We start from the raw sequence: 24159 nt of genomic DNA, 5'->3' as shown, positions 1-24159 counted from the left end.
TAAAAGGCGACTATGCTTGTCGTAAGAGGCGACTAACGGGATCGGGTGGTCAGGCTCGCTGACATGGTTGATGCATGTCATCGATCCCAATTGCGCGGATCGATGCTCATGATGTCAATCACTGGAATGTTTGGTCCAGACTCGATTATTTTACAGACCGCCGTCATATAGATGCGCGATTCCTTCCCATGATGTATTTACATGGATTTTTCACACGACCTTCTCTAACTGACGCTTACGTTTTAATGAGTCATGTGATTGGCTGATGCTACCACTAGAGCAGGATGTGCGTTCCCATTTGGCGAACACCTGGTGTCATCACTCCTTTTCAGTGTTCCGCCGGGGTCATATAATTTTCTTGACTATTTTGCTTTTCATCCTATTGAATTTTGAGAGTGATTAGTCTCTGGCGTTGCCGTTTTGCATTCAAAACATTTAACACAAACAGTCTTGTCAGTCAACGTTTACTTACATACATACATTTGTGCACTTGAAGATCTGGGGTAGAATAGGTCTTCAGCAACCCATGCTTGCCGTAAAAGGCGACCATGCTTGTCGTAAGAGGCGACTAACGGGATCGGGTGGTCAGGTTCGCTGACTTGGTTGATGCATGTCAACGTATCCCAATTGCGTGGTTATTAATCACTGGATTGTCTGGTCCAAACTCGAAGATTTACAGACCGCCGTCATATAGATTGGATATTGCTGAGTGCTGCGTTAAACAACCAACCAACCAACCATTTGTGCACATGCATGATTGAGCCAGTTGGTAGTACGCCAAGAATGGGTCTCACACCTAGTATCCTTGGAGGTGACGGATCCCCTGTGAGACGAGTGAAAGCTTTACCCAGTAGGCTGCCCCCTCACCGTGTGTGTATTTGTATAATATACAGAAAGCAAAAGAAAGTGTACACGTACAAACGTTATCAAACGCTACAAGGCTGAAAAAAGTCGCTGAAACACTGCAAACTTTAAGTCCAAAAATAACTGTAATACCCGTATCAAATACACCCACATTGAACAACCATTTCCTGTTTGTTTCATTTTAACCACCATCAAAAAGTTTGCCAGAGCGGTAAACCAATATGGACACAGACACAGGGCTTCATCATCTCGTGTCAGTAGGGGTAACTCGCGTGGGATTCAATGCCGCACGTGTCTGCTCCCTTCTTCATGCGGACGTAGCCTTTATCGCCCCATTTAGGACCTGGAACAAGACAATGGATTAGATACAGTGGTGGGTTAGGAACATTGTGTCGTTATTAAACATGTACGTATCGACAAGACACATATTTTTAATGCCAACAAACTGAAAACGGTTAAGGACCACCCCATTTTTTCATATCACTATAGTAAATGGGGGCACGAGTAGCCAACTTGAGCCCGCCAGAAACCTATGGTTGTGGGTTCGAACCCCGGTTCGCCCCGATTATGTTTCTAGGTTTGTCAGCACCATACCCGTGCTCGTGGGTTTCACCGAAGTGGTAAACGTCTCAGACCTGCATCACTTCGGGCTTTCCTCCCACGTTAACGTTAAGCTGACACGCCGTGATATAGCTGAAATACTGTTAAAAAGGCGTTAAACCCAACTCATTCACTCACTCACTACTATACTAAATCTATAATGGCATCGTAATATGAAAGAATCGGGTGATCATTAACCTTTTCTTTGTAGTATGCTTCGTGTTTCCTTATAAGTGCAACAATCCTGATCACGACGTTAAACCACATTTCACCTCACCTCACCCATTACCTCACTGAGTATTTGGTATGCCCACTCACGCATTATATATTGCTGTGTATCAGGTATTTGACGCAGTAACTTTATATCGTCATACATGCATACCTGTGCAATCTAATGAAGAGGCTGTGAGGATGTTTCTTCTTTTGTGACGGGGCTTTCTTTTCAAAATTGTAAATTCTTTTCTACCCTGGTATTAACTTTCCAGATAATGTCAGGTGAGCTACAGGACCCGCGTCTTTACAGCGTCTCTAAATTTCATTTTGTCTTAATTTTTTTTAATTCCATGGATAACGCTAACATTTCAGTAGCGTAATGGCAAATAAATTAGGTTTACGAACTGTTAACTTTATTTCGTCTGTTTAATACATACTGGAAAAAGTCGACCAAAATACACGTGAGACTCAGGCTACTATTTCCCGTTGCCTAGTTATGGTAACATTGAAACAAACGGCAAACGGACCAACCAGTTATAGTTCTGTGTTGGTGACAGAATGTTGTTTTCAGTCACTGCTTCGAAACAAAGCACATTTGGACCGAAAGACTGTTTTCCCCAGCACAATTATTACATGTCATCCAGCATGTCCTGCGAATAATTTAAGTTTTGGTTAATACGTTTTTGTTAAAACCTAAGGACAGAATGTTTTCCAATTCTTTTCTGGAACAACATTTCTGTCACAGTTTACGGACGATTATTCCTACAACGAGTATATTCCGGTTTGTCGCTACTTTGCAACAAATCACCATCACTGAATTAATCCGTTTTGCTTGTTGTTTAACGCCGCACTCACCAATATTCTTGCTAAAAGACGGCGGGCTGTTAAAAGACAATTGTTATTGACATGATCTACGCAATTGGGATACGATGACATGCATCAACCAAGTCAGCGAGCCTGACCACCCGATCCCGTTAGTTGCCTCTTACGACAAGCACAGTCGCCTTTTACGGTTAGCAAGGATTGCTATTCTTCCCCGGATCTTCTCGGGTCCGTTTGTTGGCGATATTCCCAAGGAGAAGAGATGGATATAATAAGGTCACATTTACAGACAATGCACTGAACGTACCCCAGGTGTTCTTGCAAATCCAAAACTCCTGGCCATCTTCCTCCCCGTATCCCACCACTTGCATGGCGTGGTTTACTTTAGTATTGCTGCAGTCAGTGTCGTTGTAGATACCATTTTGGTACCGCCCGAACGAGGCTGCGCTGGCATCGATGAGTACCGCTAGGGGGCGCTTGAGCAGGACCTGCACCATTCGGTTTACATGGCCTGCTGGCACGGCTTTCCCTCCCCTGATCTTTAGAAAGTGTTGAACAATATTAAGCCATGGGAGGTAGAACTATTTACATAATTAATGGTGGATATGGACTACTACTACTACTACTACTACTACTACTACTTCTACTACTACTAATTGGCCCGTTGATAGCCTCAAACCTATCCAGGCCAACACACCTGATCGTGTCCTTTTTCATAAATCCAATGAAATCATTTATATTATTGAATTTTCTGTCCCTTTTGACACTAATGTGATTGACAAGATTCAGGAAAATGCAGACCTCGCTTTGGAAATGTCGCTTGCATCCAAAGAACCAAGTTGTCCGACACCCCATTCATTGTTCTCGGTGCCTTATGTTTCGTGCGTCCCAATCTGTTGACTGTCATTTTTGAGAGTACCCGGGTTTTAGAGCTGGGACGAGTCCAAATTTACTACCCGGGTACCCGCCCCCCTTTTACCCTACCCTACCCGGATACCCACTCTTGGTTTCAGGAAATGTCTCAAAATGTCCGATTGGGATATTTTTTAGCATAGCCTGGCAAAACGTATTTAGATACATGTATTAAACAATCTGGTCATGCATACACTGAAGTTGACTTAAGTTATATGTTTATTGAACCATATGAAAAGTCAGAAGGAATGGGTGCATAGTCAGAAAGAAAAGCGAACATTAATGACTTGTAGTGTAACCATAGAGTTCCAGATAATTTTAGTCATTAGACAATATATCACGTGACTAACCACGGGTCCGGGTAGTCCTGTGGGTACCCGGGTCCTACTCAGTACCCACCCGACCCGTGTACCCGAGTTGCCCGTCCCAGCCCTACCGGGTTTGCAACCCGGAATACAGCCTTTCTGACAATCTGGGTAATGCAGAAGGCTGCAGTGTTGGGGAGTCTTCACATTCTCCGAAAAGTTCTGGGTGGGTTTGACTAGGCAGCGCTTCCTGGGAGAAGTCCCATTCACTGTCTGGGCTGCGTGTAGAGGGGGCAAGGGCCCTGAGCTGATGATGAGCCTAACCAGCCTGACTGTGCCGGGATCACCCAAATCCACTTTGCTGCATTTTTATTTTAATCGGTACATAATAATGATGATGATGATGATGATGATGATGATGATGATGATAATTATCCCTAAGCATGCTCAAGGTACATGGCATATTATTTTCCTCGAAAAGAGGCCAATCAGAAAGAAAGACTACTTATGTATTTACCATGATGGACATGGCAGAAACCCTTGAAATCTCCAGTGATGAAACCTTCCAACTATTCTCAAACTTCTTTTCTAAACTGTATCCGTGAAGATCCGGTTTCGAATAGGTCTTCAGCAACCCATGCTTGTCGTAAAAGGCGACTATGCTTGTAGTAAAGGGCGACTAACGGGATCGGGTAGTCAGGCTCGATGATGGTTGATGCATATCATCGTATCATAATTGCATGTTCATGATGTCTATCACTGAATGTCTGGTCCAGACTCGATTATTTTCAGACCGCCATCAAAGAGCTGGAATATTGCACTAAATACGGATTAGTCCTTAAATTGAAGAAGCTTATGACTTTTTCCATTAGGATGGTCACCTTGTTTGTCGTGACTGAACTACCACCAGGCATATAATCGTTTTATTAACCTATTGGAAGTCGAATAAGACTGTTTGATGTCGACAATCGGAAAAAAAGTAATGGCGGTATAATTTGTCGTATTTGACCTTGACCTTACCTTCGCGACAGCTTGACATGTGTTGTTTTTACATTGCCCTGTAAACAGAGGGTACGACGTCGCGCCGCAGAGGCCGCCGAAGTTGTGTATGCAGTCAAAGATGTCATCTTTCACCAACGGACAACAATCTACAATCTCGTACGTGCTCAACCCCAGCAGATAACCATTCTTAATGGCCAGGAAGCTCTCGACACACCCTGTTCGGACAGAAACATTTGTACTGAGCTGCAAGTAAAAAGACAGTTATGTAAACGGTACTAAAAGCTAATCCAGTTGTTTCGATGTCAGTAATGGACGCCATGATACAATTGGAATACTGTTCCGCTCACTTGCCCTTGTTATGGCGGTCAGAGGATCTCAGGAAATAAGTTGCCCGGTAAAGATCAAATCTGCAGAAACTGGATCTACCTAAAACTTTGTCCATGACGATTGGTCAGTTTTTGTAATCCATATTTTAACATCGTGGATTCATCTGTTCATCAATGAAAATACCGTGGAAATATGTGCTTGGAAGAACGTATGACATTAATAGTCAAGACTGGGACTTCCTGGGCGGCCATGACATGGGAAGTAACCATCATGCTAAAACCTTAACTCCACCCGACACGTGAAGATCCGGGGTAGAATAGGTTTTCAGCAAAAGGCGACTAACGGGATCGAGCGATCTGGCTCTGTGATTTGGGTGATGTTGATGTCAATAACAGGATTGTCATTTTGTCATATTCAAACCTTGTTTTAAAGATTGCCATAAGTGCATAGGTGCGGCGAGGAAGCCGAGTGGTTAAAGTGTTCGCTCATCACACCGAAGGCCCGGGTTCGATTCCCTACCAGACTACAATGTGTGAAGCCAATTTCTGGCGTCCCCCGCCGTGATATTGCTGGAATATTGCTAAAAGCGGAAAAAACCCAACTCACAAATTGCATATTATGTCAGAGATATTGCCTCTTGTTTAAGAGCCTTCCTATTCTTAAATAGTTTATTTAATATATCAGTAATTTCTTGTTTTACGACGTATTCTTACCCAATAGAGGTATACTAATGAGTTTTATTTATTAATCAGTTTCTTCTTTTACTATGTATCTGCATCCAGCTGTTAAAATATGTCGAAGAGTTAGACGCAAATAAAAAATCGTTCCCGTGGCCCAGGTTTGCCGTTAAACTTTACTAATAATTGGGGCACGCAATTCGCTGTGCAGAGTTGCGTCCCTTGGGCACGCTCGAAACCTGTGGTCGTTATGTTTCTAGATTTGTCAGCACCACACCCATGCTCGTGGGTTTCACCAAAGCTGTAAACCTGCATAACTTCAGGCTTTCCTCATCGTTTTAGTGAACGGAAATCATGTCTAGAATAGTCAAATACCAAACACAGGTACCTGCAGCAACAATGGCGAAAGTATTGCCAAATGAATCAACGTTGGTAACAGGGGAGATAACTCCCTTGTTTCTCCAGTCAAATGACTTGGGACGAGTTGGTGATACGTCGTTGTCATGGTGGGTGTCCACTACGGGGGAGTGTGCAGTTGGGTTGAGGAGCTGACGTCGAGACTGCATCTGAGAACAGTGAGTGAGTGAGTGAGTGAGTGAGTGATACGGAATCGCGACGTCCACATCTAGTGCTATAACCATTGTATTCATGTGCATGAGTGGATGGGGCTTACTGTGAAATTGTGAATGCGGTCTTACATGGGGAGAAAAATAAATTATCATTTGAAATTATCAGTTGAAAAAGTGGAAGGAAAAAAATGTTCATATAAGTGTTCGGATCCTATGAATAACAGCAAAATTACACGTCCTGAATAGTGACGAAACATGTTAACATGGAAATCCCTACCCCGTCAGCGACCTGGTTCGTCTCCATTGACAAGCCGGCGTCCCCCCTCTTGTGAGCCTCTACCAGATCCAGGTTGACCTGCCACGCCCTCCTCCTCCCCGTCTCCTCCCCCTGGCTGCTGTACCTCCTCCCGTGCTTCATTTGCCACTCCTCCCATCTCTGCTGCAGGTTGCCCTGAGGCGCTCCGAGGGAGGAGGAAGTAAGGGCCAGTAGAAGAACTGCGCATGCTGCCTTCATGTTTGTTTGTTAAAGTGTTTGCGTTCTTGTGATCAGTGTAACTCTGTTGCGATCAACATTATCCTCAGACTATACGCAGGGCTATAACAGGCAGATAAAAGGATCATATCACGTGGCAGCGCGTGTCACGTGGCTAGTGTAACGGTATTCAGTCACTACTGAAGCAAGTGTCACGTGTTGTGGTTTAGACCTGCACGTTCACAATATGATAACACAGTCGGCCGATAATTTGTGTTTGTCTGTCGGAACTTCCACAAATCGGGTTGTCTACTAACCCATTGGACAACGATGACTTAGAAGGCGCATTCGTTGTCTCATCTCGCACGACAACGCCACTTCGTTGTCACGGGCTATCTGACAATGTCAATTCATTGTCACAGAAGACGCGCCAATATCCCTTCATTGTCTCAACACACAAAGATATGATTTCATTGTCGCAACATATACGACGATATCCCTTTGATGTCACATCACACGTGGCGAAATCCCGTCATTGTCACAGTAAACACATTCATATGCCTTCATTGTGTCCACAGCACACACGACGATATAACTTCTTTGTCACAGCACACGATATCAGTTAATTGTCACATTACACCCGACTATATCAGTTCATTGTCACAGCACACGCGACGATATCAGTTCATTGTCACAGCACACACGACGATATCAGTTCATTGTCACAGCACACGATATCAGTTCATTGTCACATTACACCCGACTATATCAGTTCATTGTCACAGCACACACGACGATATCAGTTCATTGTCACAGCACACACGACGATATCAGGTCATTGTCACAGCACACGCGACGATATCAGTTCATTGTCACAGCACACACGACGATATCAGTTCATTGTCACAGCACACACGACGATATCAGTTCATTGTCACAGCACACACGGCGATATCAGTTCAATGTCACAGCACACACGACGATATCAGTTCATTGTCACTGCACACACGACGTTAGCAGTTCATTGTCACAGCACACACGGCGATATCAGTTCATTGTCACAGCACACACGACGATATCAGTTCATTGTCACAGCACACACGACGATATCAGTTCATTGTCACAGCACACACGACGATATCAGTTCATTGTCACTGCACACGCGACGATATCAGTTCATTGTCACAGCACACACGACGATATCAGTTCTTTGTCACTGCACATACGACGATATCAGTTCATTTTCACAGCACACACGACGATATCAGTTCATTGTCACAGCACACACAGCGATATCAGGTCATTGTCACAGCACACACGGCGATATCAGTTCATTGTCACAGCACACGTGACGATATCAGTTTATCCCTGGCCGCGTCATACCAGAAGACGTTAAAAGATGGTTCTTGGTGGCTCGGCACTAAGGGGCCTGGTCGGCACTAAGGACTGGTCGGCTCGGAGTCAGTATTCTGTGTCTGAGTGGGATATTTATGTTAAACTACGGCATGGTATCTCACTGTGTTAGCACTATAAAATCGGCATTAGTCCGGACCACACGCACGCACACACACACACACACACACACACACACACAAACACACTTGTGCATGCACGTCGCTATATAAGTGTATTAATCTTGGACGTGACGTTAAACCCAATTTCACCTCACCTAACCTCACCTTCACATTTCTCAATAGCTTAAGTACATAAGAGCATGTGCATTGTATTCCAATGTCCCGGAAAGACACATTTTGCTGACTACTACGCTTTTTAATCACGGTTTCACTGTCTAAAGTCTGCTTAAGTTATTCCAGAAATTAAGCAGTTGATATTCAGAGAAATTTACACGTCACACGTCCTTGTCTAAATGACACTTACGTTATTAACTGTTGATACCGGTAGAGCATGGCACTCTTTCCTATTTCGGGAACAACTGCTTTCACTACCGATTTTCAGTGTTCCCATCATATAACACTTTTGCCTTTTACCCTAGGGAATCTGTTTCAACAGATATTCGAGAGGGATTATTCTCTGGCGTTGACGTTTTGAATTCAAAACATTTAACACAATTAGTCTGGTCACGCTGTTAACGTTTATTTACATACATACATTTGTGCACATGCATGATTGAGCCAGTTGGGAGTACCTCAAGAATGGGTCTCACACCGGTTCAAAGTTTACCCAGTAGGTCACCTCCTCCCAATGTGTGTATATGTATAATTAACTGCCGGGCAAAAGAAAGTAGATGCTTTAAAATTGAATTTGACCAAAGTTACAAACGTTATCAAAACAGTCGCCGAAACACTGCACACTTAAGGTCTAAAACACAACTATGATACCCACATCAAATACATCACCATCTTGTTTGTTACGGGGCGGTCGGGAAGCCTAGTGGTTAAAGCGTTCGATCGTCACGCCAAAGACCCGGGTTCGATTCCCGACATGGGTACAATGTGTGAAGCCCATTTCTGGTGTCCCCCGCCGTGATATTACTGGAATATTGCTAAAAGCGGCGTCAAACCATACTCACTCACTCACTTGTTTGTTACATTTTTAGCCACCCTCGAACATGGGTGTATACTCTCACTGGCGCGGCAGTTTAGTATCCAATAAGAGCAGTAAACGAATGTGGATGTGACTATCTGGACGTTTAAACAGGGTAAAACGGACCCACAGGTCTACATCAATATGACACCAGTTTGAGGACGTCTCGTGTTAGTAGGGGTAACTCGCATGGGATTCAATGCCGCAAGTATCTGCTCCCTTCTTCATGCGGACATAACCTTGGTCTCCCCATGTATTGCCTGGAACAAGACAGGATACAGTGATGATGCCACGGCAGCCATATTGAAAATGTCATTTTTATCTAATTAAGCAGTCATTTCTGCATATATTTTGTATTAAGCGTGCCCCTTCTTAGTCTTATGCGGCAAAACGCACCAGATATATTTGAGACGGCTTACAAAAGGCGAGACGAGTACTGGTAAAACAGCTGCTTGTTTAGATTATGAAAGAACAGTGCGATTTGATTGGTTGTCTGTTTATATCGTCGTGTCCTTCAAACCGGCTTCACAAGGAAACTAAGGCGGCGAATGGGTTCGGGTGTGTATAGTAATAGAATGGAGACTTAATATGTTGGATAATCGAGGTTGCTCTAGAATGTTTCATATTTCTTCTGGAACAACGTTTTTTCACAGTCAACGGCAGATGATACCCACTGAGAGTATATTCCAGCTTTTCGGGGGCGGTCGGGTAGCCTAGTAGTTAAAGCGTTCGCTCGTGACGCCGAGGACCCGGGTTCGATTCCCGACATGGGTACAATGTGTGAAGACTATTTCTGGTGTCCCCCGCCGTGATATTGCTGGAATATTGCTAAAAGCGGCGTAAAACCATACTCATTCACTCCAGTTTTTCGCTACGTTGCAACAAATAACCATGAACATCAGGATGCAATCACAGCGTTGATGTGTTTGTTGGTGATGTACCCAACATGGATATAATAAGGTCACATTTACAGACAATGCACTGAACGTACCCCAGGTATTCTTGCAAATCCAAAACTCCTGCCCATCTTCCTCCCCGTATCCCACCACTTGCATGGCGTGGCCTACTTCAGTCCTGCTGCAGTCAGTGTCGTTGTAGATACCATTTTGGTACCGCTCGAACGAGGCTGCGCTGCTATCGATGAGTACCGCTAGGGGGCGCTCGAGCAGGGCGTCCACCATTTGGTCCACTTGGCCTGCTGGCACGGCTTTCCCTCCCTGGATCTGTGTACCACAATGCCAACCATGGGAAGTAAGACTGAATACATACTTAATGGGGGATATGTATTTGATAAATCAAAATATAAATATAAAATCTAGACTTTAATGAGGCTGTCCCACACATTGTCAGCGGATGCCCAGCACAAACACAGTATCTTAAGCGACCTGATGGAGTGGCTCGATCCTTTTATTTTCTTCGCCATGCTTGTGGTTTTGACTCTATCCATGGTATGACCCAGAATATGTAGAGGGCGTCATGGAAAATGATATAAATATATTATAATTATAATTCTTTGGAATAGGCCCTCAAGGGCCCTGAGCTGATTATGAGCTAGGATCACCCAAACCCGCTTTGCTGCATTTATTTCTTCTTCTTAAAAATAAAAAATAAAAAATAAATAAATAATAATAATAATAATAATAATAATAATAATAATAATAATAATAATAATATCAGGACCCAGAAGCATACTAAAGACACATGGCATATTTTGTCCTCGAAAATAGGCCTATGTGAATTAATATTGCATAGTGCATTAAATATCATCTAATCCTAACGTATATTAAGTCAGTACTGAGTCAGTGAAAAAAGAGACCATAATTGTTTCAAAATATGTTGGTCGTAGCAGGAGTCCGGATAAAACTTATCAAACCACATCAAACTAACCAAGAAGCATCATACTACTTCGTTAAACTACCCGTGAAGATCCTGGGTAGAACTGATCTTCAGCAACCTAAGCTTGTCGTGCGAGGCCTCTAACGGGATCGGGAATCGTTGACCTGGTTGACGCATGTCATCGTATCCCAATTGCGTAGACCGATGCTCATGATATCAATCACTGGATTCTCTGGTCCAGACTTGATTATTTACAGACCGCCATCATATGGCTGGGGTATTGAGCGGCGTTAAACAACAAACAAACAAACAAACTTTGCTAAACCGTACCTTTGGGCTTTCTTGTAAGGAGCACCACATGCTACCACGTAGTTAATGACCTTCAAAAGTGTTTTAATTAGATACGGATTAGTCGAACTTGAATTGAAGAAGCTTATGACTATGTCCATTAGGTTTGTCACCTGGTTTGTCGTGGCTGATCTAGCACCAGGGATATAATCGTCTCACATTCCTAGTGGAAGTCGAATAGGAATGTTTGATGTCGAGAATCGGACAAAAAGTAATGGCGGTAAGATTTGTCGTATTTGACCTTGACCTTACCATCCCTACCGCTTGACATGTGTTGTTTCTGCACTGCCCTGTATAAAGTGGGTAATCATTCGCACTGCACAGGCCACCGAGGTTGTGTATGCAGTCAAAGAAGTCATCTTCCGCTAACGGACAACAGTCCACAATCTCCCACGTGCTCAACCCGACCAGATTACCAGTCTTTATGGCCTGGAAGCTCTCGACACACCCTGCTCGGATAGAAACATTTTTATTAAGCTGCCAGTAACACAAGACAGTTATATAAACGGTGCTTATAGATAATCCAATTGTTTCTCTGTCAGTAATGGACGCCCTGATATAATTGGAATACTGAGGTCGCTTATTAGAGCGGGGCGCTTATTACGTCGAATACGGCTCATGTATGGGTCAGTCCAAAGTGCTGTCTTGGATTTTGAGTCCAAATTTAGAAAAAACAAATTTATATGAACTGTGAACTTACATATATTTTAATGTTTTTCTCTTTGAAATTCATCTGTTCTTTTTTCACTTCAACCTTCGAATGGGGGTTGTCTTACAGCGTCATGTGTTGTTACAGATAGTGCTTTCAGCTTTTATATAAAAAAAATTTTACGAATGTATTCTTGCCCAATAGCGTTAGATGTTTTCGAATGTGTTTAAAAAAAACAATTTTTTGTCTTGTCTTACGAATATATCTACAGCAATATATTAAAAGATGTCCCAGAGTTGGACGCAGTTAAAAACTTATGGTCGGGGGTTTGAAACCCGTTTCGCCCTGATTATGTTTCTAGGTTTGTCAGCACCATACCCGTGTCCATGGGTTTCACTGAAGTGGTAAACGTCTGAGACCTGCATCACTTCAGGCTTTCCTCCCACATTAAGCTGACACGCCGTGATATAACTGGAATACTGTTCAAAGCTGCGTTGAACCCAACTCACTTACCACTACTTAACGGTACAGGCTTTACCTGATTCCTGTTTAAATGTTGTCTATCATTTCAGTGTACGTAATTCAAGTCTTTAAATGGTCAAATACCAAATACAGGTACCTCTATCAACGACGGCGAAATTATTGCCAAATTGATCTTCGTTGTTGATAGGGGAGATAACTCCCTTGCTTCTCCAGTCAAACGACTTTGGACGAGTTGGTGATACGTCGTTGTCTGGTGACATGTTGTTGTGGATGATGTCTACTGTGGGGGAATGAGCACTAGGGTGGAGGAGCTGACGTCCAGGCTGCGTCTGACAAGAGTGAGTGAGTAAGTGAGTGAGTGAGTGAATGAGTGAGTGCCGTGCGTGAGGGAAGGAGCGAGCAATATCAGGGCGAAATATGCTTCACACATTGTACCCATGTTGGGAATCGAACCCGGGTCCTCCGCTTGAAGCGGACGCTTTAACCACTGGACTACCCTGCCGCCCCTGAAACTTTGACGACGGCAGGGCAACATCAATTAACATATGCATGTACTGACATCACATGAACTTATTCGTTGAAAAATGGATGGAAATAAATATGATTCAAAAATGTGTTCGGATCCTTTTCAGGATTGGACGTCTAGAATAGTGCTGAAACATGTTAACATGGAAATCCCTACCCCGTCAGCGAACTGGTTCATCTCCATTGACAAGTCGGCGTCTCCCCTGTTCTTGTGACCCTTCACCCAGTCTTGATTGACCTGCCACGCCCTCCTTCGCCCCTCCTCCTCCCCCTGACTGCTGTACCTCCTCCCGTGCTTCACTTGCCACTCCCCCCATCTCTGCTGCAAGTCTTGAGGCGCTCCGATGGAGGACGACGTAAGGGCAAGTATAAAAACGGCGCATGCTGCTTTCATGTTTGTTTGTTTGTTTGTTGAAGTGGTTGTGTTCTTGTGGTTAGTGTAACTCTGTTTATAGGCTGCGATCTGTACACAGGCCTATTTACAGGCAGATAAAGGGGTTATATCACATGACAGAGCGCGTGTCACGTGGCTAGTGTAACGGTATTCAGTCAATACAGAATCAGGTGTCACGTGGTGTGGTTTAGAACTGCACGTTCACAAGATGATAACACCATCGGTAGGTAATTTGTGTTTGTTTGTCTGTCGGATCTCCCACGAATCGGATTGTTTACTATCACACTGGACACCGATAACTTTGAATGCCCATGTAAATGAGGATTTCACACCTTTTCTTTCTGATATGATTTAAACTACTGCTAAACAAATTAACATCACGCTTAGGACAGACCTGGGAATGAATATAAACGTCAACGCCAAGAGGTAATCAGTCTGGATTATCCGATGAAACAGATTCGATTGGGGGTAAAAGGCCAACTAGAGGTGAAAATTACAGGAATGAGTGTGTGAGTGAGTTGGGATTAACGCCGTTTTTAACATTATTCCAGTTATATCACGGCGTGTCAGCTTAATGTGGGAGGAAAGCCCGAAGTGATGCAGGTCTCAGACGTTTACCACTTCGGTGCAACCCACGAGCACGGGTATGGTGCTGACAAACCTAGCAACATAATCAGGGCGAACCGGGATTCGAACCCGCAATCATAGGTTTCTGGCGTGCCCGAGGGACGCAACTCTGCACAGCGAATCGCGGCGCCTCAGACGACTGGGCCACCCGTGCCCCCATTTCATGAATGAATCACTGCAACAAAGTGATGACCCCAGGTGTTTGCGAATCAATTAATTAGTAAAAAAGTGCCCAAATTATACCATGTCTCATTGATATCACACAATATCACTTCATTGTCTTTCGCTCATGCTTGTCGTAAGAGGCGACTAACAGGATCGGGTGGTCAGGCTCGCTGACTTGGTTGATGCATGTCATCGTATCCCAATTTGCTTAGATCGATGCTCATGATGGCAATCACTGGATTGTCTGGTCTAGACTCGATTATTTACAGACCGCCGTCATATAACTGGAATATTTCTGAGTTCGGCGTTAAACAACAAACAAACAAAATTTCATTGTCTCAGCACACACAACAATAAAAAAAAACATTACCATCTGAAAACAACAACACACGAATATCATCCCATGTTGTACGTTCCTATATGTTCGAAATAAATTAACATATTATAATCTTTTGGCTGAACCTGATTACGCATCCTTATTAATTTTGTACAGATCCCTATGCGGTTAGTTTCATTCGTAAAAAATTCTGCATCGTAAAAACAGTGTGACACACACACGTGTGCAATAATTTCTTTATTACCTATTATTTTTTAATCATTTTAAGGATAATGTTAATAATATTCAGCTATGACGTCATTTCTAGTGTGACGTCATTCCGATGTTACATCACAATAAGACCAGTGACGTCAGCAATGCTGTCAGGATGACGTGAACAATAAACTGGTGCACGTGAAGTGACATGTCCACTTGTGCACATACGATTTTGAGTTACTGTCACTCGGTAATTTCTAACCAAATGGGTAAAAAAACCAATCAAACAAATCATCAGGGTTAACTTTTATATACAAATATATACATTTTCGTAATGAATGAATGGTATATAACGACAGGGACATCAAGAATTGGATATATTTGGAGAAGAAATAGACACAGTGATTTGTTGATCCTTAACCCCTTGAAGGTTAGCGGTAAATCAATGTAAATATTTCAGTCCACGTAATACTAGGATTAAAACAACACACGTTAGTAGGGGTAACTAGCATGGGATTCAATGCCGCAAGTGTCTGATCCCTTCTTGATACGAATGTAGCCATCCTCTCCCCACGACGCTCCTGCAACATTACATTATTCTATATACAGTAGGGTTGGGCATTGGATGTTTAGTGTGTATCACAATATTTTACAATGCACAAGGCCGTATTGCGTTACGCATCATAATATATTGTATAATTCAATATTTTTAATTCAGAAGCAATAAAAAAACATCAATGCATGAATTTAAGTTCATAAATGAAACAAAACAAGATGCTGGAACAGAATAATGTTTACTCATTCAAGAAATACGCAAGAATGCACGCTTAGGGACTGTGATGACTTGGTGTTACACCACTGCCACAGAAGAACATTTCGAAGGTATTTGGCAAGTGTAACACATGATAAAAATCGCTATTTAAAACCACCCGATATATCGAGTATTAAAACATGATACTGTTATACGTGACATGGAAAGAACGAACCTGAATTGACCAATATACCGGTAACACCGCGCATCATGAATATACAGTGGTGGATTAGGAACATCGTCTCATAATAATTCCAACTAAATTTCCCCACAAACGTCATTTTATCTCCAGCCGCGTTACCTCAACATACCTAACGGAAACTCAATAAAGCTTATGTCGTGAAACGTTTTCCGTCGGTGATAATTACACTTTTCTCCTCTGAAAGCACAAGACCTATGAAGCTTTGCGTGGATGACCCCAGGTATAGTGCATCTAAAATTTGCTAGAAGTCCGATCCTATTTTAAACATGGCCTCCACGTTAGCCATATTGAAGTGTCATTTTTGCTCATCATAAGCTAAACCGCCTCCGTGGTCTAATGGTAGAGCGTCCGCACGGAGAGCGGGAGGTCCGGGGTTCGATCCCCGGCCGCGTCATACCGAAAGACGTTAAAAGATTGTACTTGTTGTTACCCTGTCTGGCGCTCGGCATTAAGGGGCTAAAACAAGGACTGATCGGCTCGGAGTCAGTATACTGTGTCTGAGTGGGGTATTCATGTTAAACTGCGGCATGGTATCTCAGTGTGCTAGCACTATAATTTGGCATCACTCCAGACTAGTACAAGCAGCGACACAAACACACACACGTACATGCACGTCGCTATATAAGTGCAATAATCTTGGACGCGACGTTAAACCCCATTTCACCTCACCTCATTATAAGCTATGTGTGAATGTATCGTTATGAATTTGACCCCCCGTATTTTTTTTAGTTTTACTGCATTTTTGTCAACTGCTCGGATTTATGAAGCTGAAAGTAATCCAAGCAATGGTGTCTCTGAATCTAAATCTGTCCACGGAATTTCGATCTGATTTAAAACATGGCCGCCATAGCAGCCATTTTGGAAACGTCAGTTTTGCCCTTTGCGTTTATTAATCTGAATTAACATAGGCAGTACTTTATTTATCATCCCCTCTAACACATTGTATATTTTGTTTTGTATTGACATACCTATCACAGCTTCGGCTTTTAACCTTTATGTAACGCTTTGTCTGCCAATAATCACGATTAATATATGCAAGTTTAGCTAGTTATGCATGCATGTATATATATATATATATGGACTTCTTTTGCCTTGTGGGGCGGTCGGGTAGCCTAGTGGTTAAAGCGTTCGCTCGTCACGCCGAGGACCCGGGTTCGATTCCCGACATGGGTACAATGTGTGAAGCCCATTTCTGGTGTCCCCCGCCGTGATATTGCTGGAATATTGCTAAAAGCGGCGTAAAACCATACTCACTCACTCACTCACTCTTTTGCTTTGTATGACCTTGTTTGATCTTGGTCTAATACAATATTCCAGGAAATTTCAGGTGAGCTACATATCTCTGTGGTCTTAAATTGGGCCTGTAAATGATTGAATGCAAGGCCCTGTAATGGTAACATTTCAGTTGTGGTCTAGCTTCAAATATGGAGGTGTCCCTTCCGTTTTAACCATCAGTCCAACTTACATATAGTTTTAAGTGATATGAAATAGATCCGTGGGCTTTGTAGCTCACCTGGTTCTTAATGCTAGAATGCATCTGCATAGGGAACGACCATTTCATTTCCCCCAAAGTAAGGAAAAGAGGGAAGCAACGTCTTAGTGTACACTAAATGTTTGCGTTAATCAGAATACGTGAAACATGAACTGATGGCCCAAAACAGATTTATCATCTCTGTCATGGTGAGGACGTCAGACATTGTGAGAGGAACATCAGTGGGATCATTGTTAATACAAGAGTTCAACTTAGTTATAGGTGTTTCATTGTTGCTTCACGGGTGATGCTGTAAAGCCGTAAAGGTAAATCACCATGGTGATCCCGATGCAACGAATGTGCCTGGGTATTCGTCAAAAGCCAAACACGATCGCGGTAGGAAGTGTCACATTTACACAAAATACTCTGAACGTACCCCAGCTGTTCTTGCAAATCCAAAACTCCTGTCCACCTTCCTCCCCGTATCCCACCACTTGCACGCCGTGGTCTACCACAGTCTTGCTGCAGTCGGCGTCGCTGTAGATGCCAGATGTGTACATCTCGAATGAGGCTTTGCTGGCATCGATAAATGCCGCCAGGGGGCGCTCGAGCAGGGCGTCCACCATTTGGTCCACTTGGCCTGCTGGCACGGCTTTCCCTCCCTGGATCTGTAGAAAGAATCATCGGTTACCATGACGTCAAAATAAAATGACATCAGTAATCTCCTTCCAGTGAAACTGTTGTTTTTTTCCCTTTTACACACAGGACACTTATTACTTTTTAAAAACTGGATACGTTGGAAGTATGAATGATAAATAGAATCTCACCCAAGAGAACTTCTATCGACATATGTTGATATCTTTCATATCAAAAGACACGAGAAAATCTCTATATTCCCCCCAGAACCTATATCATATTCATATTCAAAATGGTCTATTATCAGAATCAAGAATGAGGTTATAGGCGAGTGGCATATTATGTTAGGAGAAAAAAGGCGTACAAACTAACTTCAAATCCTACCGGGTACCCAATCAGTGCTGAGTCAGCAAGGGTTAGTGAGCTGGGTTTAACGCCGCTTTTAACAATATTTCAGTTATATCACGGCCTGAGTCAGCATAAAGAGATAAATGCATTTAGGTCAGAAACCCGGGAAGTCTCCAGCAGTCAAACTTATCAGAGCATCCACCTACTCTCCTTTCGCTAAACTGTACCTTTTTTGTAACCTGTGCTGTGGGGAGGACACTATACAACCACACGTCCTATGTTATTCCGATATGACCAACTAGGATTTAGCAATTATATTCATTTGTGAATAGTGTTTGTTTATTTGTTTGTTTAACGCCGCACTCAGCAAAATTCCAGCTATATGACGGCGGTCTGTGAAAAATCGGGTCTGGACCAGACAATCCATTGAATAACATCATGAACATCGATCTACGATGACATGCATCAACCAAGTCAGCGAGCCTGACGACCCGATCCCGTTAGTCGCCTCTTACGACAAGAATTGTCGCCATTTACGGCAAGCATGGGTGGCTGAAGACCTATTCTACCCCGGATGTTCACGGGTCCATTTATGAATATTTCCCTGTAACCTTGTACAAAGATAGTCTTTATGGAAAGAGAAATATAATCTCCTAATTACCTTTAGTAAATCGAAAAGGGGAATTCCCCAGGTGATAATTAGGAAATTGATTTGGAACAGACGATTTCTGAACACTGAAAAAAGTACTGTTAGTATTGCTTGTAGTGCATCTGACCTTGACATTACATGCGCTTCCGACTGCGACCTTACCTGTACTTCCGGTTGACATGAGTTGTTTCTGCAATGCCCTGTAAGTACAGGGTAGGTAGACTCACTGCAGAGGCCCCCGAAGTTATGTATGCAGTCAAAGACCTCGCCTACAGGCATCGGACAACAGTCCTGAATCTCTGGCGAGCTCAACTTGGGCACCTCACCTTTCTTAATGGCCTGGAAGCTCGCGACACATTCTGTTCAGATAGAAACATTTGCTATATGCTACCTGTTAAAAAAAAGAAAGTTATGTAAACGGAGCGAAAACTTCTAATCCAATAGCCCGAATTGCTGTCCGCGAGATGCCTGGCGACACAGAACACGCTGCCGGGCAAGAGACATTGCAGCCCGTCTGGGCACTGCTTGACTCCATTCTCTGTCAGCAATTAGTTCGTATTCGGGGAGATGTAGACTCATATATTTATCGAAATGTCACTTGGATAAAGGATTTGGTACACACACGCATCTACGTCACCCGAGTATGTGTCTGGCAGCAATCATTTTGTCCTTTGTCATCGAACTGAGCGGAAAGTCCAGTATTTCAGTAAAGACGATCAGAGAATCTTCAGAAGTAAAGTAAATGATTCCTTTGGTAATCATCAAACCTCCAGACAACCGACTAATCTGATTGTGTTTTTGTGTAATTCATATCTTTAGAACCATGGAGTTATCTATTCTTCAATGAGAACACTGGGGAAATATATGCACGCGCCTTTCGGAAATATTAATAAACAGGGACAATGGTCCTAACAGCAGGGATAACGGTAGAGATAGCTCTCTTACTTAACATTTTGCTCTACGGGCTGTAGTCTATTTAAGTCTGTCTGTCATTTTAGTGCATGGAACTCAAGTCTATCAATAGTCAAATACAGGTACCTTCCGCAACAATGGCGACAGGGTCGCCCAATTCCCCTTGGTTGCTGACAGGGGAGATAACTCCCTTGGTTCTCCAGTCAAACGACGCGGGGGGAGCTGATGGTAGGTCGTTGTCATGGGAAATGTCCACTACGGGGGAATGTTTGAGGTGCTGACGTCCCGAAAGCATCTGAAAAATGGAATATTTAGAAATGTTTTACGATGTCTGATGGACAGGGTATACATAATGCAGGGGGTGTGTGAGTGCAGGGTTTGCGGTTCTTTTGGCAATATTCCAGCTACATCAGGACTGCGGACATAAGAATGAGCTTAACACATTGTACCCATTTGAGGAATAGAACCCGGGTTTCCGGCGAAATGACCAGACCCTTTATCCACTAACCCTTCGCTCGTTATATTTCTCATATAGGACGTAAACATCGTGTTTTTTCGCATTTAATCTTTCAACTGTTAATATTCCAATGCAGTCATGTGTCCAAACTGGTTCGAGACAAAATTCATGTCATTCTTGAGAACTATGACGTCATGTTGCAGTAGATGATGATATAGTTTTTTTTCCAGAACTATTAAAACAATTAACGAAAGCCAAGATATCCTGAAACCCGTCACATAGTAAGACACCCGACTTTAAATCCTTAACAACGTAATTCAATCAGATTGCACCACGCAGCCATTTGAATTAGAATGATTCATATTATGGCCCTTGGATTATTAATGATCCCACATGCATTTGTTTTTAATTTATTTTCTCTTGTCATGAGTATGCTTTATTGTTTAAAAATTGTTCAAAACTTTTGGAAGCTTAGGAAGAAAACCACTAAGAGTTACTTTACGTATAATATAACCTGCTGGATAAAGAAAGAATGACCTTGAAAATTGGATTTGACCAAACGATTTCAAACGTTATCACAACGTTATAAGGCTGAAAACAGTCGCCGAAACACTGCAAAACTCAAGGTCTAAAACACAACCCGTTGTGAGATGAGCATTGCCATAATGCATTAATATCGCCTATGGTACCTTATTTAATACATCACCAACAAACGTGGGTGCATAGTTTCTTTTGCCCATCAGTATATAGACGTTTTATCTCGATCCGACATGGTCAGTATGACTTGTCGTGTAGTGTTGGATATCCACGGTGCGATGTACCGACTGACCTTGACTGTAAGCTGATAGCATTCTTATCAATAGTATAGACCTTGAACCAAATATCAGGTGTATGTGATGGAAGTCAACATCTTAGATATTTGCATAAGGGATCATACGAAAATTCTTAGTGATATTTACATTGTATTTCAATGCATGGAATTTACCATGACTTTCTCGTGACTGTGTGAACGTTCAGTCGTCAAGAAAAGACACATATTTTGATCAAAATATGAATACACCGATATGTAAAAGGAGAAAAATCAAATTTATTAATATATCATATACTGAACATTTGACAAAATGATGTGAAGTATTAATTTGATTAATATATGCAAGTACTCATAATTTGACAAAATGATGTGAAGTATTAATTTGATTAATATATGCAAGTACTCATAATTTGACAAAATGATGTGAAGTATTAATTTGATTAATATATGCAAATACTCATAATTTGACACAATGATGTGAAGTATCAATTTGATTAATACATGCAAGTACTCATAATTTGACACAATGATGTGAAGTATCAATTTGATTAATATATGCAAGTACTCATAATTTGACACAATGATGTGAAGTATCAATTTGATTAATATAGGCATGTACTCATAATTTGACACAATGATGTGAAGTATCAATTTGATTAATATAGGCATGTACTTATAATTTGACAAAATAAACTGTAAAGGGGTGGTCTTGTATAACTGATACCTACCCCGTCAGCGAACTGGTTCATCTCCAGAGAGAAGCCAACATCCACCCTGTTGTTGTGAGCCTTCACCAGATCCTGGTTGACCTGCCACGCCCTCCTCCGCCCCTCCTCCTCCCCCTGACTGATGTACCTCCTCCCGTGCTTCATTTGCCACTCCTCCCATCTCTGCTGCAGGTTGCCCCGAGGCGCTCCGAGGGAGGAGGAAGTAAGGGCCAGCAGAAGAACAGCGCACGCTACCTTCATGTTTGTTGGTTAAAGTGGTTGTGTTCCTGTGGTCAGCTCTGTTATATATTCTGCGATCAATCCTATCCATTGACTGTAAGAGGCAGGTAATGAATTCTATCACAAGACCGAACGCGTGTCACGTGGTCATGTGACTACCGTAAAGGAAGTCATTCAATACTCGAGAGAGCGTCACGTGTTGTGCAATAGACCGTCACGTACGCAAGATAACACTCCACCCGGTCGATAATTTGTGATCATCTGTCTATCAGAGTATATGTATACTGACGGGGAAAAGAAAGTATACACGTATGTATGATGGTGGCTAAAAACAAACAAATAAACAAGAAATAGTTATTCGATTGTGGCGTATTTCATTCGGGTATGTAGATTTTTTTGTTTTGTTTGTTGTTTAACGCCGTACTCAGCAATATTCCAGCTATATGACGGTGGTCTGTAAATAATCGAGTCTGGACCAGATACTCCAGTGATTGACATCATGAGCATCGATCCACGTAATTGGGATCGATGACATGCATCAACCAAGTCAGCTTACGGCACAGTCGTCTCTTACGGCAAGGATGGGTTGCTGAAGACCTATTCTACCCCGGATCCCCACGGGTCGGGTATGTATATGCATAGGCGATATTACATTATCGTATCAATGAGTATCACTCTTCAGGTAAGCCTGGCAACGTTTTGATAACGTTTGTATTTTTTTTTCAATCCAAGTTTCAAGCAAATACATTCTTTTGCCTGGCGGTTAATGTAAAAGGAGCCATGTTTCGAAACTTTTGTTTTCTCATGTGATTTAGAGACCTTTTTATATAATATTTCTTTTAATAATGACTTTTTATAGCGATTTTGTATGCAAGAAAACGGTTGGGTATTTGGTGGTTATTTTAATAATATTTTATGAAGCTATCAATATAATGACCGCCTCCGTGGTCTAGTGGAAGAAAGGTTGCCCGGAGAGCGGAAGGTCGGGATTCGATCCCCGACCGCTTCATACCAAAATTCCAAAAGACGTCCCAGACGTCCCATTTTGATAGGAAACCACCGTCAAGGATGGTACTTGTTGTTACCCTGCCTGGGGTCTAGGCATTAAGGGGCTAAAACAAGGACTGGTCGGCTCGGAGTCAGTATACTGTGTCTGAGTGGGGTATTTATGTTAAACTGCGGCATGGTATCTCTGTGGGCTAGCACTATAAAATCGGTGTTTATGGCAACATTAGCAACAGACGAATGCAGTCAGAGACCATCCTCGGAGTGGCAGGCCACGCGTAACCAATAATCGACAAGACAACTGGATTCGAACAACACACCTACGATATCGATTCCAGCGAGCAACAGTGACTGCAAGAAGCATCCCTGGCCTTCGACGAATATCTTCACAAACCGTACGTCGCCGACTCAGATGTGCAGGGATTGTCACCAGAAGACCCGCCAGACTTCCCATTTTGACAGGAAACCACCGTCAAGGATGGTACTTGTTGTTACCCTGTGAGCGGAAGGTCCGGAGTTCGATCCCCGGCCGCGTCATACCAAAATACGTTAAAAGATGGTACTTGTTGTTACCCTGTCTGGCGCTTGGCATTAAGGGGCTAAAACAAGGACTGGTCGGCTCGGAGTCAGTATACTGTTTCGACGAATATTTTCACAAACCGTACGTCGCCGACTCAGATGTGCAGGGATTGTCACCAGAAGACCCACCAGACAGCCCATTTTGACAGGAAACCACCGTCAAGCACGTCTACAGTGGTGCAGACAGCGCCTACGCTGGACGGCCATGCAGTGGGGACAAGTTCTATTCACTGACGAGTCTCGTTTTCACCTCAGCCACAGCGATGGACGGATTCGAGTGTACCGACGTCGAGGTGAACGTTACGTCAGTAATTATGTCATGGAAGAAGATCGGTTCGGGCGCGGCAGCGTTATGGTATGGGGTGGGATTACAGCAAGACAGAGGACCCGTTTGATAGTGGTAGAGGGAAATTTCAATGGACAGCGCTACCGCGACGAGATCATCGACCCTGTTGTTCTACAGTT

General features: G+C 42.9%; 3 protein-coding genes across 3 annotated transcripts; all 3 read right to left on the bottom strand.

Annotated features, from left to right (window-relative positions):
- Positions 1-671: 671 nt before the first annotated feature.
- On the bottom strand, positions 672-7027 carry LOC124135264 (procathepsin L-like). Its single transcript, XM_046500532.2, has 5 exons — positions 6569-7027; positions 6111-6288; positions 4737-4933; positions 2807-3038; positions 672-1207 (listed from the first exon to the last, which is right to left on the bottom strand). The coding sequence occupies exons 1-5, from the start codon at positions 6803-6805 to the stop codon at positions 1119-1121; spliced, it is 933 nt and encodes a 310-aa protein (XP_046356488.1). The 5' UTR covers positions 6806-7027; the 3' UTR covers positions 672-1118.
- Positions 7028-9195: 2168 nt separating this feature from the next.
- Positions 9196-13604, bottom strand: LOC124135263 (procathepsin L-like). Its single transcript, XM_046500531.2, has 5 exons — positions 13306-13604; positions 12760-12952; positions 11744-11940; positions 10299-10530; positions 9196-9567 (listed from the first exon to the last, which is right to left on the bottom strand). Exons 1-5 carry the CDS (start codon positions 13540-13542, stop codon positions 9479-9481), a joined length of 948 nt encoding a protein of 315 aa, XP_046356487.1. The 5' UTR covers positions 13543-13604; the 3' UTR covers positions 9196-9478.
- A 1556-nt stretch (positions 13605-15160) lies between these two features.
- On the bottom strand, positions 15161-22255 carry LOC124135182 (procathepsin L-like). Its single transcript, XM_046500417.2, has 5 exons — positions 21892-22255; positions 20022-20190; positions 19146-19342; positions 17787-18018; positions 15161-15447 (listed from the first exon to the last, which is right to left on the bottom strand). The coding sequence occupies exons 1-5, from the start codon at positions 22129-22131 to the stop codon at positions 15359-15361; spliced, it is 927 nt and encodes a 308-aa protein (XP_046356373.2). The 5' UTR covers positions 22132-22255; the 3' UTR covers positions 15161-15358.
- Positions 22256-24159: the final 1904 nt, after the last annotated feature.

This window comes from Haliotis rufescens, unplaced genomic scaffold (genome assembly GCF_023055435.1).
Source record: "Haliotis rufescens isolate VD_foot unplaced genomic scaffold, xgHalRufe1.0.p SCAF_15, whole genome shotgun sequence".
NCBI classification, from domain to species: domain Eukaryota; kingdom Metazoa; phylum Mollusca; class Gastropoda; order Lepetellida; family Haliotidae; genus Haliotis; species Haliotis rufescens.
This window is presented reverse-complemented; position numbering and strand designations above follow the sequence as displayed.

Bases quoted from the DNA above. Each gene is read 5' to 3' on its own strand.
- LOC124135182 (XM_046500417.2), bottom strand. From the start codon at position 22,131: ATGAAGGTAGCGTGCGCTGTTCTTCTGCTGGCCCTTACTTCCTCCTCC. The intron at 19,343-20,021 runs GTACCTGTATTT...CTATCTGAACAG, and splicing joins TGTCGCCATTGTTGCGGAAG to AATGTGTCGCGAGCTTCCAG. The intron at 15,448-17,786 runs GTACGTTCAGAG...GTAATGTTGCAG, and splicing joins GATTTGCAAGAACAGCTGGG to GAGCGTCGTGGGGAGAGGAT.
- LOC124135264 (XM_046500532.2), bottom strand. From the start codon at position 6,805: ATGAAGGCAGCATGCGCAGTTCTTCTACTGGCCCTTACTTCCTCCTCC. The intron at 6,289-6,568 runs GTAGGGATTTCC...CACTGTTCTCAG, and splicing joins CGAACCAGGTCGCTGACGGG to ATGCAGTCTCGACGTCAGCT. The intron at 3,039-4,736 runs GTAAGGTCAAGG...CACTTTCTAAAG, and splicing joins CATGTCAAGCTGTCGCGAAG to ATCAGGGGAGGGAAAGCCGT.
- LOC124135263 (XM_046500531.2), bottom strand. From the start codon at position 13,542: ATGAAAGCAGCATGCGCCGTTTTTATACTTGCCCTTACGTCGTCCTCC. The intron at 12,953-13,305 runs GTAGGGATTTCC...CACTCTTGTCAG, and splicing joins TGAACCAGTTCGCTGACGGG to ACGCAGCCTGGACGTCAGCT. The intron at 9,568-10,298 runs GTACGTTCAGTG...GTCTTGTTCCAG, and splicing joins GATTTGCAAGAATACCTGGG to GCAATACATGGGGAGACCAA.